Here is a 17,650-nt window from a genome sequence, read left to right as displayed (position 1 = left end):
TGTGCTCCTGAAGCCACCCTCTCAGTAAGTCTATCACCTCCAGGGACCGGGCCAGGGCTCGACAGCTCAATCTTCTACTTTACACACTTGTCCAGATTTCAGTTAAAGATCACGAGAAGGAGCAAATTACGGGTACTGGATTCCAGACAAGAGCCTGGGACTGGAGAAGAAAGGAGGTGTGTGTGTCCGTATGAGTGCGTTTTGTGTATTGCATTCTGGAAGCTCTTGAAAGCCATGGAAGTAAAATAGCACAGCTGGTGGGTCTAAGGCTCAAGTTGGCCTTACCCGAGAGGGGCTGGAGGTTGATGCTTGGGTTTCAGCCAAGTCATTTGGTCATAAGGTAATAATAATAATAATAATAATAATAATAGTGATAATAGCACTGGTAACAGTCATTTCCCTCCTCTGTGTGGAACTTTCCAGCTGACGGGTATTTTCACCTTCTTTATTATATTTGCTTCTGCTGGCTCTCTTGCAAGGAATGCACTTCAGGCACACATTGTGATTCTGAGCCCAGAGAGATGACATGAGTGCCCAAGGGAACACAGCCTAGGAGTAGCAGACCTGAGACAAAATCCTGATATCCTGACTTCCAGCCCTGGTCCAGTCACTGGAACCAGAGAACCACAGAAGGTCAGAGATAGAAAGGATATGAAAGGCTACCAAGTTTATCTCTTCTCTTTCTTACGTGGGGAAAGTGAGGCTCAGGGAAACGGAGTAACCCCTTCAAAGCCACATGGCCTGATAACGGCAGGGGTGTGTCCCATAGTCCCAGTACGGTGTTCTTACTTATGTGTTCATCACAGTAAAAAGCTCCTAACAGAGCTGGGTAAGCCCCTAAGAAGGTATTGTGTCCATGGAAATGGCACACACCATTAACGGCGTGGGGGCCTGAGCCATGGCTGGCAGGTCCTCGGAGTCCAAGACTCCCACTGCTCCCGGGAAGGATTGCCCTTTTGCAAGAAGGGCTCTGGACAGAAAAGGGGATGGTCTCCAGGCAGCAGGAGCATGGGGAGAAAAAGAGGGCTGGCAGGGAGGGGCTCTAAGAGCCTGGGAAGCGGGGCGTCCCGCAGGTGGGAAAGTGGCAATGCCCACTGTCCCAGCAGGAGCGGGGTAGAGAGGGGGTAGGCGGGAGAGTCTGGGAACTGGGGCTGGGCAGGAGGGCCAGGAAGGATTCACTCTCTCCAGCTTGTGAAAGACTCCCCACCCCGTGCCTTCTGGAACTTCAGAGCCAGGCTCATTCACATGCAAATCCTCTCAGAGACTGGGGGTGGGGGTGGGGGGGGGCTGGGCCTCAAACTGTTTGGAGCCCGAAAACAGTCCAAGGGCAAGAAAACACAGCAGGGTTGTGTTCTGCAGCAGAGGCAGCCTGGCTCAAGGTATGTCACAGTCAAGCTGGGGGTGTAAGCCGTGATTGAGTAAGGGCTGAGCGCAGCGAAGGGGCCTGCCACAGGCCAGGGTCCCCAGGCAGAGTTCCCAGGAATGTGTGAGCTGGCATATTCTTCTGCTCCTGCCAAGGACCCTGTCCAGCCCTGGCCCTCATGAACATCCTCAGATCTTCACGGGAAAACTCCTGCAGAGCACAGGAACAAGGATCAAAGGACCTGGGTGCCCGCCCTGCCTCTCATGGCATGTGTCACCCTAACCTCCCCAGACAGTAGGGTGGCAGAGCTGGCTGCCACCAGTTTATAAGTGCAAAGGGTCAACTTTTCGGAGATTTTGCAGCCGGTTGTTAAAACACAGCCATCGTTAACAATTCCGTTTCAGAAAGTTGCAATTAATTAAATTATATTGGAGACAACTTCTACAGAAGGTCATCACCTCCCATTGTCAGTATTTAACTGGTTACCTATGCCCTGGAGGTAATGAGTGTCTAGGGTACCTGAATGGTGAACGGTGTGTGAATTCTGAGCATCTCTTCTCCCTGCCCTCCCCGCCTACCCCCAAGTCCAGAGCCACTTGTTAATCATTGACAAGCACACCTCTGTCATCAGGCCTCAGTGTTCATAAGCATCTAAGGTGGGGGCAGGATGTTAATAGTGTCCTCTAGGAGTTGAGAGGTCATGAAACACTGGCATGAAAACAGCTTGTAAAGTCTGTCATTGCTGTGGGCGCTGAGCAGGGACCCTATTTCCCAGCCGCCTGGTGATCTGGCCGTCCTTCCCGGCTCCCTTCCTGCACCTGTCTCCATTTCTCATCCCTGTACCTCCTGCTCCGGTCACACTGCTTTCCTTGTTGTTCTTTAGACAGACTGGCCACGTGCCCCCTTCAGGGTCTGCGCCCTGGCTGTTCCTTCTGGGTGGAAGGCTTTTCCCCAGCAAGCCACATGGCTAACTTCCTCAACTTCTCCAAGTCTTTGCTCAAGGGTCACCCTGTCGATGAGGACTACCCTGACCGACGTGTTTATTTATTTTAATTTTGTATTTTTAAAAAGTGTGTATTTATTTATTTTTGAGAGAGAGAGTGTGTGTGAGCGAGTAGGGGAGGGGCACAGAGAGAGGGGGACAGAGATCCCAAGCAGGCTCTACACGGTGAACCCGACGTGGGGCTCGAACTCACGAACCATGAGATCATGACCTGAGCCGAAATCCACAGTGACACTTAACCAACTGAGCCGCCCAGGCACCCCCTGACCAATGCGTTTAAATCACAACCCTTGCCCTGCCTCACCGTGACCCTTTATCCTGCTGCATTGTGTGTCTCTGCCTATCGCCTTACTACGCCCTGTATAATTTATCTATGGATTATGTTCGGTGTGTATTATCTGTCTCCCCCCAGGGCAATATAAGAACCCTGCAGGGGTTCCTGTATGTTTTCATTATTGCTGTACCCCAAGCTCTAGTAAATAGTTTTCCCTCTTTGAGCACACCAAAGTAGATTCAAGCTCTGCTGTTCACCGAGGTGGAGCAGAGATCGGTCCGCGCACACACAGGCATGCAGATTTGTGCACCAGGTGCCCCGGCACCCCAGAGCACCCCCGCTTCACACCCATCTGAGTGTGCCTGTGTGCCCTGCCCCGGCACTGGGACCTTCCTTCTGTTTTCCATCCCCCAGAGCCTACGCTGTTTGCCCTTCCTGCATAAAATGAGCATTTGTCACACTTCTCTGAAGCTCATTTCCACTTCCTGGGTTCTGTGTCCCTAGCATTGGAACCCACTATCTCAGGAGTGGAAGAATACCCCCAGGGACTACAACCGAGATTCATGAGAAACATCTCCCCTCCTCTCGTTTCCTTCAGAGGCCAAGGCCTCCTGTCCACTCCCAGAGAATTAGCAGAGCTGCTGCGGTAGCTGGGGTCAGCCACAGCCTGAAGGTCGAGGGCATGTTCTGAGTAAACACAGAGCACTGCACAGAAATTAGGAGCCCGGGGGTCAGGGGATTCGGGCTTGGAGCAGGGCCATGGGAGGGACTTATCTTGCCATTCCACAGCAGGATGCAGACTGACCCTATGAGGCCTGGAGAAGGGAGCACTGGACTGAGAGCTGTAGGCCGTCAGAACTGGGAGGGGTTGGAGACGCCCACAAGTCCTCTTCCCTCACTGGGCAGCCGGGGAAACTGAGACCCAGAGCAGGGAGCTCACTCGTCCAGCATCTCAGCAGGAGTCAGTGGCTGCCTTCTAGGCCAGGGCCCTTTCCTTATGCTCACTAATGGGACACATAGGCCTTTTCCTGCTCTGCCTGCTCTCGCCGCTGGAAACAAATCTAGACATGGGTCCTAAGGTGCCAGCGCTGACGGTCTAGTGAAACGACCTGGAGTTCACTGTTAGGGCTTGTGTACCACACACAGATAAATCAAGCCCTCATCCCTCACAGCTCAGTCTCCATTTCCTGATAGTTTTGTAAAATAGATGTCATCTCCAAGTGAGGATAAAAGAGAAAGTTCTTTAACAGATTCTAGACAATACCAGGACCCTCAAAGTACTTCTGTTTTACCAAATTTTACTAAATTACCCTGACGGGCAGGGTTGCCTTAGGAGTAATACATAGCCAGGAAGCATACCAAAAGGTCTCTTCTAGGACAAAGCCTGTTCTAACAGAATGACTAAATGGAGAGACAAAATTATGACTTGGGGGTAAGCAGACCAGGGCCTGAGAACTGGCTTTCTGTAAAGACTGGACAAGTCTACCTGGGTTCTTTGCACGATTTCTTTTTCTGTAAAGTAGGTGTAATGATCCCCGCTCTTCCCCCAAGAATCAAATGCCAATACATGGGGAACAAATGTGTGTTACTGAAAGGTAACTGAAAGGTAACACACAAATGTGTATGACTGAAAGGTAAACACACAGGAGAAATGACCTCTCGCATCTGACCAGTCCTTTCGAAATATTTCCCCATAAGTTGCCTGAAGAAACCGAGGGGCACGAGCAAGGTCATGGGTAGCCAGTTAGTGGTACGGGCAGAGTGGATGAGAAACGCGATGCTCATGCAGCACCTGGCGATACCAGCAGGCACTTTATTATGCACACGGTTGCCATCGTTACCGCTATGACAACATTACTGAGTGAATTCCATACGTGTTGGACAGATGTCATTAAAAATTCTGCCTCGTTTGGCATTTGCGATAAGCCCATGAGGTAGGCATTATATTATCCCCGATTTTGCTGTAAGAGGTGGGTGGAGGCAGGACTCCCTCCCCCCCCCCCCCCCCCGCCCCAGCCCCCACCGTCTGACTTGCTCTAAAGCCTGATCTTGGAACCACTGAGTGTGCTTGCCCCTTGCGCTATGAATTCTACTTCCAGCCAACATTTCGTTTAAACCCTCCCACCACCTTCCAGGAAGGTACCATGTCATGATAAACTTCTTTTGGTTGTTGTTGTACTAGCGATAAAACCAGTGCTTAGGGAGATAGAGAAGCTTAGGGAGTTGCGCTGTGAATTCCTATTTATTGTTATTTAGTATTATTCCTATTCCCCAGCCTTTCCTGAACACCCGGAAACGACTGCTCCCTGACTTGTATACTGCCTCACCCCCTTTGTGTTACTTGCACAGCTTTGATGTATTAATTAGATATTTGTCTCGTGACTCGCTATGAAACTGCCAATTCCTGGAGGGCAGATACTGTCTCACTCATCTTCGTGCGCCCTGTCTTTGGTGCAGTGTCCTGCTTACAGTAGGTTTTCAATGGGATTCTTGGACTGTATTCCATAGGCCATGGGGAGTCACTGAAAGATTAGAGAGTGTCACAGTCAAAAAGGTGTTTTAAGAAGATCTCTCTGAGGGCGTCTGGGTGGCTCAGTCAGTTGAGCGTCCCGCTTCGGCTCGGGTCATGATCTCCTGGTTTGTGAGTTTGAGCCCTGTGTCAGGCTCTGTGCTGACAGCTCGGAGCCTGGAGCCTGCTTCAGATTCTGTGTTTCCCTCTCTCTCTGACCCTCCCCCACTTGCACTCTGTCTCTGTCTCTCTCAAAAACAAATAAACACTAAAAAAATTGTTTTAAAAAAGGATACCTCTGGACACAGGCAGAGGGTGGACTGGATGGGGAAAGACTGACAGCTGGTAGACGTTTAGGAAGCAATTGCAGTAGACGTGGTGAGAGGAATAAGAATTAGAATGGAGGTGCCAACAGTGGGAAGAATGGAGGAAACGCCGAGCGCGTCGAGGACAGAGGGTTAACAGGAGAACACTGGTGAGACGTCACAGGAGCATCTGGCAGATGCCAACTGAGCTATATGTACTCAGTGAGAAAAAGAGAGAGAATAGAAACCAAATGTAGGTTGTTATTGTCTCTTTTTCCAGTGAACAGATGTTGCGAAGTGAACTTGAAGATAGGGTGTGTGACTTTGGTGTTCCCTTGGGGGTTCTGGTTTCTCAGGACCTTTTTCAGTGACCATGGCTCCGGGGACCTTCTCTAGGCACAAGTCACCACTTCATCTGATGCCCAACCAAAGGACCTAATTTGCTGTATTCCTGCGACAAAAGGTTCTTCTGTGCTCTATTGTACTGAAGAGACCAAATAGGATTGACTAGAGACAATGTTGGCCTTCATGGCACTTACTTACATTTACATTATGTTAAAAACCTAAGCACCCACCCGGTGGGACTTCACTGTTAATTTTTTTTTTTTAATGTTTATTTATTTTTGAGACAGAGAGAGACAGAGCATGAACGTGGGAGGGTCAGCGAGAGGGAGACACAGAATCTGAAACAGGCTCCAGGCTCTGAGCTGTCAGCACAGAGCCCGACGCGGGGCTCGAACTCATGAACTATGAGATCGTGATCTGAGCTGAAGTCGGACGCTTAACCGACCAAGCCACCCAGGCGCCCCAATTTTTTTTTTTTTTTAAAGAAGAAAAGACTGAGAGTCTTGAGATACAAATTCTCAGTGTGGCCCTGGCCAACGAATGGCCCCTTCCCTAGGCTTCGGTCATGCTGGTCTGGTCGTGGAGTTGAACCATGATTTCTGAGGTCTTAGATGCATAGAATACAGGCCAGGGTGGCTTTGGAGACTGTCTGTTTCAACTTGCCTTATATGAGAAAAGAGGAAGTTGAATCCCCTCTAGAAATACTCACTTGCCCAAGGCTAGTGAGTGGAGAATGACCCCAAGAGTCCAACCCTTCTGACTCCACCACAGCCAGCGTCCATGCTGTGTCCCGTGCCTGCAGTGCTAACCAGCTGTGACTCATCTGCCTCATCTGTGCGCTGCAGGAATCCACACATTGCAGCCACATTCCAAGGAGGCAGATGCTGTCGTGCAGATGTGCACACGCCTCGAAGACCAAGGACTGCGGGAAATCAGGCCAGAGAGGAATTTTCATAAAATGAGAGCATCCGGACCACAGCCTTGGGGTCCTGCTCTTCTTCAAGCCTCTGAACTATGGAGTCAGCAGTTCCATTATTGTTACCCTGATGGGCCTGGGTGGGAAGGACAGTCTGTGTCTGTGAGTTTAGGCTGGGCCAGCAAGGGTCCCTGTGAGCTCGAGGGTGCTTTAAATCTACTCCTAGGCCTGCCAGGGGAATTCAGTCACAGAGTGTAAAAGCCTCAAAATAGGGGATAATGTCCCACCAAAGGGACATCAGGGATATTTAAAGTTGCTTGGGAAAGGACAGTGGTGGCATGGCGTGTTTACAAGTTTTCTCTAAATGACATCCCCTGCGGACGGTAGGCTCTCATTGGAATGCTTATGGCCACAGAACTTGGAGAAGTGGATGTTGTAACATATGATTACCATTTTCTGGCATTATCCTAACTAGGACAATGAGGGTTTGGTGGGGTCATCTGGAAAGTTCTGGTGAGGAGCATTAGGGTTAGAGTCTAGGAATTTAAGAGACTTTAGGGATCATCTCATGTCACCCCATCGTGGAACAGATGAGAAAATAGAACTTTGGAGAGGAATGTTGACTTACCCAGGAGTGACATGGCATGTTCCTGCTTTATTCAGATGGAAGGGAAGGAGCTTCCCTCTCATTCATAGCCAGGAAAGGCACCTTTTCTGGAGGGCAGAGGGAGGGGGGCAGTTAGAAGTGAATGGATTTCAACTGTATGTGGAAGGCTTCTGGGTTTGGAAGTTCAGAGGCCAGAGTACTAGCCTTGTGCCAGAATTTGGAGCTCCCAGTCTCCTCTTCTGTCTGGTGGGGACTAAAGCAGTATTCAAGTCATAAATGCTGACCTTCAGGGTGCTCCAGGAGGATGAGTGAGCTTCAGAGCCACCTTCCACCCACCGGCCACTCTTGTGTTTTCTCTATCGCGCCTCCCAGAAATTTGTTAGATGAAAACTTTCACGGGGCGGAAATGTTTGAAAAACAATAATAACAACAACAGTGGGGGATTAACTGAGTCTCCTGAGGGCCGAGGCAACTTGACATTCTGGGAGTTCATGACTCCAGACAGGAACTCCGCCAGGTGCCTGTGGGCAGGGGCACAGAGCGTGTTGCTATGTTAGCATGAGTCCAGCCAACGAGGGTGCAACGTCCTGCGAGGGGAGGCCTGCTCAGGTCCCGTGGCCGTTGGAACCTCTGTAGGGAGGCTAATGCTGATGCCTGGGATAACATTCTGGAAGGCAGTCAGCACAAGAAGAGAGATACATCTTGCCCTCCCTGCCCACTACATGAATCCCTTTTCGAATTGGGAAAAGGTGTCTGAACCAGAGACGTGAGGACTGTGGGGCACTTCAGGTAGCAGACTGCTTCCTTGCTATGTCCAGGGGTCACAGTCTTATTCTGGAGTGAAGAGAGTGCTATAACGTTTCCTTCATTCAGGAGTCAGTGGCAGACTGGGGACTAGACCAGGCATTTCCTGGATCCCGGGCAAGCATCCAGGACCATGCTGCCCTTCCAGAGGACCTACCTCCATCTGCCTGGACTTTCTTGAAGGTGTCTCACAGTCCCTGATAGAAACTATCAGTTAGTTTCCCAACTATTCTTCAGCTAGAAAGGTCAAGCTTTGGGTAGAATACTCCAGGGTCCTTAATTCAGTGTCAGAAGAGGTCTTTGGGTTCTATTGTTGGACTGGAAAAGTGCCTTGTCGTTTTTTTCCCATTACAAAATGCAGCTGATGTCAGCTCCTTAATCTGCCTTGCCAGGAGACTCCATTTATTTGGGACAAAGGAATGAGTTAAATCCTCTGCTGTGTGTTTATTATCTCTATAAAGGAGTCCTAACAAGGTCAAGCTTGGCATCTGTCTGAACAAGAGGAAAACTGGTGAGAAATGATTGCTCAGTGTATATGAATTGAGAGTCAATTCTCCGGGTGGAGGAAGGGGGGTGGATAATGAAAGTAAGTCATTGTTACAGCTAACGAAAAAAATTCTGTAATTTCCACAGTCTTAAGGCCTCAGCTACTAGCAAAAGCAAGTTTTTTTCTTTTTTTCCACTGCAAAAAAATTCTAGATGGTTGACATGTTTGAAAATAAGAAGAAAGCAGTTAGGAAGTTCACATCTAACCTTGTTTAAACCTATGGAACCTACTGTTGTATTAAGCCAATGTTTCGTCATTTTCCTTCTGGTTAAGACCACTTTCTAATGCAAATATTTGAGGATGCCATGGTTTTATGACCAGCATTAGTTGGGGGAATGGCCTGGAAGAGTCTGCCAACCTAATGTCCCCTACTCATAATGCATCTTCTCCTGGAGTCTGGCTATGGGAGAGGCTAGATTACATCCTGGAAGACATAACTAATGTATTTGTCAGAAATTTCAATTTAGGATGATGAACACTTCACGTCTTGCTCAATACTGCCTGCTGGATCCCTGTGACTCTGACCAGTTGGCTCCATTTTTAATTAATTTAGGGAAACTATATGTCAGTCTAGATTGCCAACCCACATCATCTCCTAGAGCATCCAGATCTACCTCTTCTCATTCTTGATCTGTCAATCTTTTATTGTCATTATTCTTTTCCATCTTATGCAATGGCCACTCTTCTAGGCTCACGTCTCTCTGTGAGGGACCAGATCTTTTGTATCTTTAAATTCTCATAGTCCCTAGCATAGGACATTCACAGAGGGGTGGCATCACAATGAGCAGTGGTTCTCAAACTAGGAGATGCTGTCCCTCTGGAGATATAGGCAACTTCCAGAGGTGTTTTTGGTTGTCGCAACTGGAGGGGGAGTGCTATTGGCATCTAGTGAGTAGAAACCAGGGATGCTGCTAACAATCCTAAAATTCGCAAAACGGTTTTCCTCAGCAAAGAATGATCTGGCTCAAAATATCCACAGCGCTGAAGCTAAGACACTCTGTCGTAGACCACCAATTTGGGAAAGTTTTTAATCTTAGAAACCTTGCCATAAATGAGATAGTTGGTGGAGACCCAATGTATAAAATAAGCAATACACAACATTTAAAATAAATTTAAACAGGGTGGGGATTCATAGTCCCACTTATCAGCCTCCTCTACCCCCACAGTGGTCTTATAAGCCCCTGCAGTATCCTGGGGCCCAGTGGAGTGTGACCTGAGAGCCGTTTGTTTGGTGTAGCCAAAAGAACATGGAAATGAAAGTCACAAGACATGGGTTTGTAAATTGACCCACCGCTTCACCTTCTTGGGTTTGTTTCTTTGCCTGTGAAGTGTCTGTCTTATAGAATTTTTTTTAAAGATTGAATGAGATTTCAAGTATCCATGTACATTGTAAACTCACTGCTTTGCTGTTGTCAAACATTCTGGTTAATACAAGGTTAACTCTTGTTGAATTCCTGGCTGTAGAAAACAGAGACTACGATAAGACTGAAAATATATAAAACCTACTCTGAAGTGATTTGGTGAGAACTTTTCCAGAAAGCCAGAGAGAGCTTAGAAAGTAGATTAGTAGGTCTCTACATCTTTTTGAGCCAGATACAACCTTAATAAACTTGATCTCCCAGACGTACTCCAACCTTTCTCAGCCCTACTTTCAGAGAACAGCTTCCCATCCATGGAAATGTTTGTGGGGTCCCTCTAAAGTTGAGGCAATATTGCTTGGATGCTGTAATCATTTCCTGTTCCTCTTCCACATGATCTTTACATGCACTTCTGATTCTGACCCCCCAACCTTGCCCACACCCTTTGCAGAGAAAACCTAAACTTCTCAGCATCACATTCAAGACCCTTCAGAATCTCACCCCGATCCAACCTGACCTCACCTCCCACTGTCTGCTACTGTATACCCAGCCTTCCCAAATACCTGATCATTACTTAGGGAAGTAGGCAAGGCTTTCAAATGCCTCAGCTTTGGACATGATTATGGCTGTGTGTCAGTCTGGTTATGCTTACTCTGGGGTCTCTGCCCTTTTCTCGCTGCTTGTAAAGGTGACCTTGGAGCAGGGGTTAGTGGAAACATTAAGGACTTTGAGAACAGAAAGAAAACAGGGGAGGTTACGTTTGGCTGAGTTACACCTTGCCCGCCTCAGTTTCCCTTGTGGTCCTTTCTAGATCTCCCACTCAGCCTGCACCTAGCATATCATCCCAACCTTCGTTCATCATGTTGTAACTTTGTGTGCCTTCCTCACTGGACTGCTACCCTGGGAGGGAAAACACAGTGTTTAATTCTTCTCTGACTCCCAGTAGAGAACCTGGCGCAGTGAGGGAATATCAGGGGGTCTCACCTTCACATAGTCATATTCACAAAGGTAGGAGGACTCCAAGTTGAAGTGCATGAAGTAAAGCTTGATCCGAAATCCCTCTGGGACAGTGATATTCCAAGTCACCTCTGAATCACTCGGATAGGAGTCTGGATAGCCAGGTGACTGGATCTGACCAAACATATTGTTAAGTTCCACGGTGTGGGCCGAAGCTTTCAACAAGGAGAGGCACAGAGTGTGACAGAGAAGGAGCCACCTGAAAGACATGAATGGATCTACTTACGTTCATGGACACAGGTCCTCACCACTTAACTAAGTCCGCAGCCAGGAGACCACATTGTTGGCAGATCTCTGCCGCTGACGTGTTGTGGGTACTCTTCCCCGCTCTGGGCTTGCCTACCCAGTCTATTCGACAGGGAGATGGTAACTCCATGATTCCTAAAGTTTCTTCTAGCTGTGCTCTTCTGAAGGTTTGTTAACAGTATCCAGCTCTCCTAGAAAGTCCCCTAGTCGCGACTCTGACACGTGTCATGTTACTGTTGAAAACTTAAGTTTCATGATTAGGTAAAAGTGGATGTCCTTCCTTCAACTCAGCTTCATTTAAGGATCTTGGACTCTGGATTCAGTTTTGTCAAAAGTGAGTAACAGTGATGTGGTAATGTTGGGAGGAGACTTATGCTCCAGGATGGGATCTTGCAGGACCTCGAACAGATTCGACAAAATTGGTCAAGGTACGCAAAGTTTGGAATTAAGAAAGAGTAAGCAAAACATGTTCCCCCCTTGGGTAAGTGTTCCGATGAAAGGATCAAAACCCTGCAACTTATTTCCAGCTGTAGGAATCAGAGATAATGGACTGTTAAAAAAAATTGCTTCGGGGGCAAGGAAAACCCAGTAAAACTCACAGAACACACCCCAAGTGGCGGAGGCAATGGCGAGGCAGAATGTCCACGGCTAGTCAAAACCCGAATGGTCAATATGCACCACAGCAGGCCTCTAATAGATTGTTCCTCTGCAAGACCCGAGGACCTTGAGCTCAAACACCCCCAAACCTGGCTCATGAACGTCTTGCCTAAGTCCTCTTTATTCTGCTTCATATGTCAGGCCATCCGCTTCTCTTCCGTCAATTACGTTACACGTTCTTGTCTGACCTATTGTTATTGCACCCTAAGTAATCTCCCTGTCCCCCACTTGATACCATTAAGCCCTTTGCTGCTGAAGTTGATTTTCCAAAACACACATGACCATGCGGCTTCACTGTGGCTGTGGTCTCAGGCCTCTGTCCCTGGGATCGTGGACTAGCCCGTTCTGATCTAGGGCTGATCTGCGGGTCCAGCCTCAGCTCGGGGCCAGCTGTGCCCTGGCATGTCATTCTGAAAGCATGCCATGCCTGTCCATGCCTCGGCCCCCTTGCACGTACCATCCCCATTCTTCATCTGCTTGTCTTATTTATCTTCCACCACCCAGCTCACAGCTTCCCAGGCTATGGTGCGCTCATCACGCCTCCAGATCCCACAGCTCCCCGTACATGCTTCCTTTCTGCCTGCATCACCCTGGGCTGCTTCAGATGCAGCCCCTGGAGCGACGGATATTTGGGTTCAAATCCCAACTCTTCTACTCACTGGCTGTGAAATACCAGATAAGTCTCTCTGAGCCCCAGTTTCCTCATCTGTTACGTGGGGAGTATGATCTCTAATTATAGGACTCCCATGAGCATTAGAGATGATGTATATAAAGGACCTAGTATACAGCCTGGTATAAAATAGGTGATGGGTGAATAAAATGAATGAATGAATGAATGGATGGATGGATGGATGAAAGTGTGCCTGAGTCTTCTACAGCCTAAGTCAATACTGGGAAATTATACCAGCATCTTTGGATGACAGTAATCCCGCTTTATCTACGACCTTATTTTTTGTGGTTTCAGTTACCCTTGGTCAGACCCAGTTCAGAAGCAAGATGATCCTCCTTTTGACATATTGTCCAAAGGTCAGTAATAACCTAATGCTACATCACAGTGCCTACATCATTTTCCTCATTTCATCTCATCACATAGGCATTTTATCATCTCCATATCCTAAGAAGGATGAGTACAGTACAGTTAAGATATTTTGAGAAAGACTTATATCGGGGCGTCTGGGTGACTCAGTCGGTTGGGCATCCAGCTTCAGCTCAGGTCATGATCTCGCGGCTTGTGAGTTCGAGCCCCGCGTCGGGCTCTGTCCTGGCAGCTCGGAGCCTGGAGCCTGCTCCGGATTCTGTCTCCTTCTCTCTCTGCTCCTCCCCTGTTCACTCTCTCTCTCTCTCTCAAAAATTAATAAACATTAAAAAAATTTTAAAGATACTTTGAGAAATCACATGCAGGTGATTTTATTGCAGTATATTGTAAGTGTTCTATTTTATTATTAGTTACTATTGTTAATCTCTTCTTGTGTCTAATTTTTAAAGTTTATTTATTTTGAGAAAGAGGGAGAGAGAGAGAGAGCAGGAGAGGAGCAGGGAGAGAGAATTCCAAGCAGACTCCCCATTGTCAGCACAGAGCTGGACTAGGTGATGGAACTCACGAACTGTGAGGTCATGACCTGAGCTGAAATCAAGAGTCGATCGCTTAACTGACTGAACCATCCAGGGCCCCTCTTACTGTGCCCAATTTATAAATTAAACCTGATCCTAGGTATGTATATAGAGGAAATACATTGTATTTGCTAGCAGGGTTCCCTGCTATCTGTGGTTTCAGGTATCCAGGGAGGGTCTAGGAACCTATCCTCCAGGCATAAACAGGTACTATTGTAATGATTCCATCATTGCTAATCAGAAAGTTGTTTCTACCAACTCTCCCTCCACAGCACACAGATGCATATATACACATATATGAATTTTTGAAGATGTAACACAAGATAACTGTAAATATAGATTATCTAGCCATCTCAATATTGTATTTACATAAAAGGTAAATAGGTAAATGCAAAAGGCCTAGAAGGATATTAACAGGATATTAACAGTGGTTATCTCTAAAATGGGAATATAAATATTTTAAATGTCATCTTTGTGTATATGAAATGTTCACACTTGTCAAGAAGGAAATTGTACTGTTTTTTCTTTCTTTTAAAAAAATTTTTTTTAATGTTTATTTATGTTTGAGAGACAGAGAGAGACAGAGTGTGAGTGGGGGACGGGCAGAGAGGGAGACACAGAATCTGAAGCAGGCTCCAGGCTCCGAGCTGTCAGCACAAGCCCCATGAAGGGCTCGAACCCACGAACTGTGAGATCATGACCTGAGCGAAGTCGGACGCTTAACCGACTGAGCCACCCAGGCGCCCCGCTGTACTGTTTTTTCAAGAAAAAGAAAATAATGAAGTTATTTAAATTTTTTCCAAGGTCCCTACAATAGTAACATGTAAGATTTCAACAAAGGAAACAAAATGTTTTAATCCAGTTGCCAGTGTCAATATTTTCTAAAAACCAATCTAGGAGGGAGGGCCTCCAAGGCAGACAGAAGGGAAGGCCTAAGTCTAAGCTCTCCAGTGCACTCACAGGAAAGCGGAGTCCAGAAACTCTATCTTTCAGGGCCCAGGCAGCCCCACATTCAAGCGAGGAAATGTACCGATGCTACCAGGGCGGGGAGTTCTGGTTCAGTTCCGCCTGGGGAGGGGAGGGCACTGGTCTTGGGTCAGAAGAGCTAGATTCAAGTCCAGCCTTTGACTTGATTTCTCTGCCCCATCTTGGGGAAGCCAGGTAATGCCTCAGTTTCCTCATCCCGTAGTGGTAATAACGACTTCCCTTAGGGCTGCTATCAGAGTAAAGGAGGATTAGAAAGTACTTTGTTAACCGTCCAGCCCTCAGCAAATGTTAGTGATAATTACTCCCATCATGCTGCTTCCCGAAAAGCAGCGGTTAGGAAAGAGCTTTGGCTCCCAAGCTGGACTTTCCTGCAATAGCGACACCCAGATTATGCAAGGCTGAAAGGTCAACTTTCTCCATGCCTGCTTTTTCCAGACCGCATGGAGGAGACTCGGAGCCTCCTAATGCTGGTTTTGTCAAGAGTTGACCGCTGACAGCCCCATTCAGCCTCAAAGGCCCACATGTGGTAGGTAACCAGCCAGTGTGGGAGGAAGGCCTGCAAAGCTTTCTGTTCTATTTTGTTTGCATCTCAAGACAGTTTCAAACATAGGAAACAAATACCTCCTTGCACATAATGGGTTTGAGCATATGCTTGCTTGCTTTAGGGCCTGCTGATCGAAGAACACAAGTGGACACTTTTGTTTCCCGTGACACTCTCTGAAAGTTTTTTGCTTCTTACACACCACGCACTGGCTGTACAATTCCCCACACCTGCGACCTATTCTTGAGCTAATCAAAAAGTTTAGCTACATTTGCTTGAGATGTCAAACATAATACATAAAGCTGGGACTTGATGGACCCCCCTGCACGAGGAGGCTCTCCGGAGTGCACAAAATGCCTGTGTGTGTGTCAATGATCGCGGAAGAAATAGCACTTTCTATCCTCTTTATTCCCTCCCCTCACTTCAACCTACACTGCACCAAAACTTTTTTAAGTAGAAGAGTTGAAAGCTACTGTATAGGTAGATCCCTTGGACAATGCCCTTATTTGACGGATGATGAAAAGGATATCCCAAGAAGTGGTATGTAATGCCCAACAGCAGATGGTGAATTAGCTTCCACAGAAGAAGGGAATCACAAAAGCTAACAGAGGAACCTGCTGGGTCCATGCCCATATCATGCCCAGGCATTTGGCCAAAGCAATTAATCCTGTGAAAAATAATTAAAAAACTCATGGCTTTACGTAGAAATTAAAAGAAAAGATACTAATAACAAAGCCCCTCCCCAACAAATTCTAGTTTAATTGGTCTGGAGTGAGGTCTGGTCATCGGCCCTTTTGAAAGCATCACAGATGATGCTAATGTACAGCTAGAATCAAGAGCTCTTGGTATAGGATAATACACTTGGTTGAGAGTCTGGTGGAATGTAGCAGAAAAAAATCTTGGACTGGGAGTCCAAAGACCCAAGTATGAGTCGGAGCCTTTTCAAGATCATCAGGGTGGCCTCGGGCAAGTTGCTTAACTGCTTTTATCCCCACTTCTCCGTGAATCCTCATCTCATCTAAAATCTGAAGACCAGATGAGACAGGCCTATAAAAGTGCTTCTCAAACTCTGAAGGGCTGTGTCCCCGAGAGGCAAGACCCTTTGGAGACTTCTAACAGAGCACGTCTCCACTGGTCGCCAACTGAATTCTGCTCAGCTACTATTTTTTGAATGCCTAATAGGAAACAGACATTATGCTAGGGGCTGGGCACACTAAGATAAACAGACCTAGATCCTATACCTTAAGGAGCATTCAGTCTTGGACGAGGAGATAGATAATTGAGCGGTGAAATATTACAAAGACGAAAAGAGATGTAGCTCCCAGGAACAGAGACCGTGCAAAGGACAGGATGCTTATGTTGGGGATGTTGGCCAGGGCAGAGGACATCATGTTTGAGCTGTGGCTTGAACAGTCGGGTGCTTCAGGTGGAAAATAAGGAGGAGAGAGGTTCTGCACTAAGGGATGATACAGAACTGTATAAATCAGCCTGTATGTTGGCATGCTGGGGCATTGGCTGGTACAGCAGGATTTGAATAGTGACACATCAGTCAAATTGTCACTCCACGTAGATGAACAGAAATCCTATCTTTTTGCAGGATAAAGGAAAACGAAGTTCGATGGGAAGCTTAACGCTACAATGGATTTTAAAAGAACAGATCGAATGAATCGTAAACACCTGATTATTTCTCTGAACCACAGGTAATCTGAGCCCAAAGAGTTAACACAGTCTGAAGCCCCCCAGTGGCCCCAGACCCAGAAAAGTTGCTAGGTGACTTTGCAGAAGAGAAACAAATAGAAACTCTTTTTCCAATTGAGAAGAAAATCAATGGGAAAAGAGGTGCTCGGGGACTTAACACATCTGCAGGGTGTTTTTCTTTTTCTGTCTTTTTCCCCCCTGTATTTTTAACAGCATTAATGCTTAGAAATAGTAAAAATAATTGCACTGGCTGGGTTTTGAGACTCGCAGAGGAAAACTTAGAAGAAATGCCTGGTAAGAAGGATCAAGTAACTCTTAAGTATAAGCTGAGGAATAGGAAATCTTGAAGAGTTTAAAAACAATTAGAATTTAGAGTCCTAGATTTAGAACGCCAAAGACTCCTTTTTTTTTTCTTTCTTTTTTTTTTTTTTAATTTGTGGTATCCCTTTAAGAGCCATTCGGTGCAATTCATAGCCTGATTCATACCACCAGCTGCCTCTGATTTCAGTGAGAAATGCAGAAATTTATAAGGAACTGTAAAATGGGGACAGGTTTTTCGTCTTCTAAATTGAGGTTTTGACTGGCAAACTTCTGAAGGTTTAAGAAACCACAGAGCTGAGCTGTGGGAAGCTGGTTTCTTTTCCGGTCCGAACAAATAAACACACAAACACATACCTAACTCACAAAGTGTTGGAAGAGATAAATCAGTGCTCTTTGCAAAGGAGGAAAACAAAAAATCAGCCTTGCGGGCACCGGAGGAAAGTCACATCTGCCAGCAGACAGCACCCTGTGCTGGCAGAGGGGGAAACTGAGCTTCGGCAGTGTCCCGGCAGGATTTGCACAAAGTCTCCTGTTTCGAGCT

At 47.0% G+C, this 17,650-nt stretch overlaps 2 protein-coding genes and 1 long non-coding RNA gene across 7 annotated transcripts in view; 2 read left to right on the top strand and 1 right to left on the bottom strand.

Annotated features, from left to right (window-relative positions):
- ST6GAL1 (ST6 beta-galactoside alpha-2,6-sialyltransferase 1) overlaps positions 1–17,650 on the top strand; it is a 485,891-nt gene that overhangs the window by 270,158 nt on the left and 198,083 nt on the right. The window lies entirely within an intron of this gene.
- Positions 1–17,650, bottom strand: part of MASP1 (MBL associated serine protease 1) — a 63,501-nt gene that overhangs the window by 45,544 nt on the left and 307 nt on the right. For 4 of the 5 annotated variants that reach the window (XR_009612252.3, XM_060639493.3, XM_060639495.3 and 1 more), the window contains exon 2: positions 11,016–11,247. Coding sequence is in view for 4 of the 5 variants with exons in the window: in XM_060639493.3 (XP_060495476.1) it covers positions 11,016–11,247 (232 nt within the window). In the remaining variant the exon portion in view is untranslated. Of the gene's footprint in view, positions 1–7,343; positions 7,430–11,015; positions 11,248–17,650 lie in introns of those variants that run through there. The other variant, XM_060639494.3, reaches the window with a different exon arrangement.
- LOC144617430 (uncharacterized) overlaps positions 4,386–17,650 on the top strand; it is a 31,897-nt gene continuing 18,632 nt past the window's right edge. Inside the window, exons 1-3 of the long non-coding RNA XR_013557957.2 lie at positions 4,386–4,574; positions 12,916–12,977; positions 16,688–16,790. This is a non-coding gene — a long non-coding RNA (uncharacterized LOC144617430). The remainder of the gene's footprint in view (positions 4,575–12,915; positions 12,978–16,687; positions 16,791–17,650) is intronic.

The sequence above is a fragment of the Panthera onca genome, chromosome C2 (genome assembly GCF_046562875.1).
Source record: "Panthera onca isolate mPanOnc1 chromosome C2, mPanOnc1 haplotype 2, whole genome shotgun sequence".
Classification (NCBI taxonomy): Eukaryota; Metazoa; Chordata; class Mammalia; order Carnivora; family Felidae; genus Panthera; species Panthera onca.
This window is presented reverse-complemented; position numbering and strand designations above follow the sequence as displayed.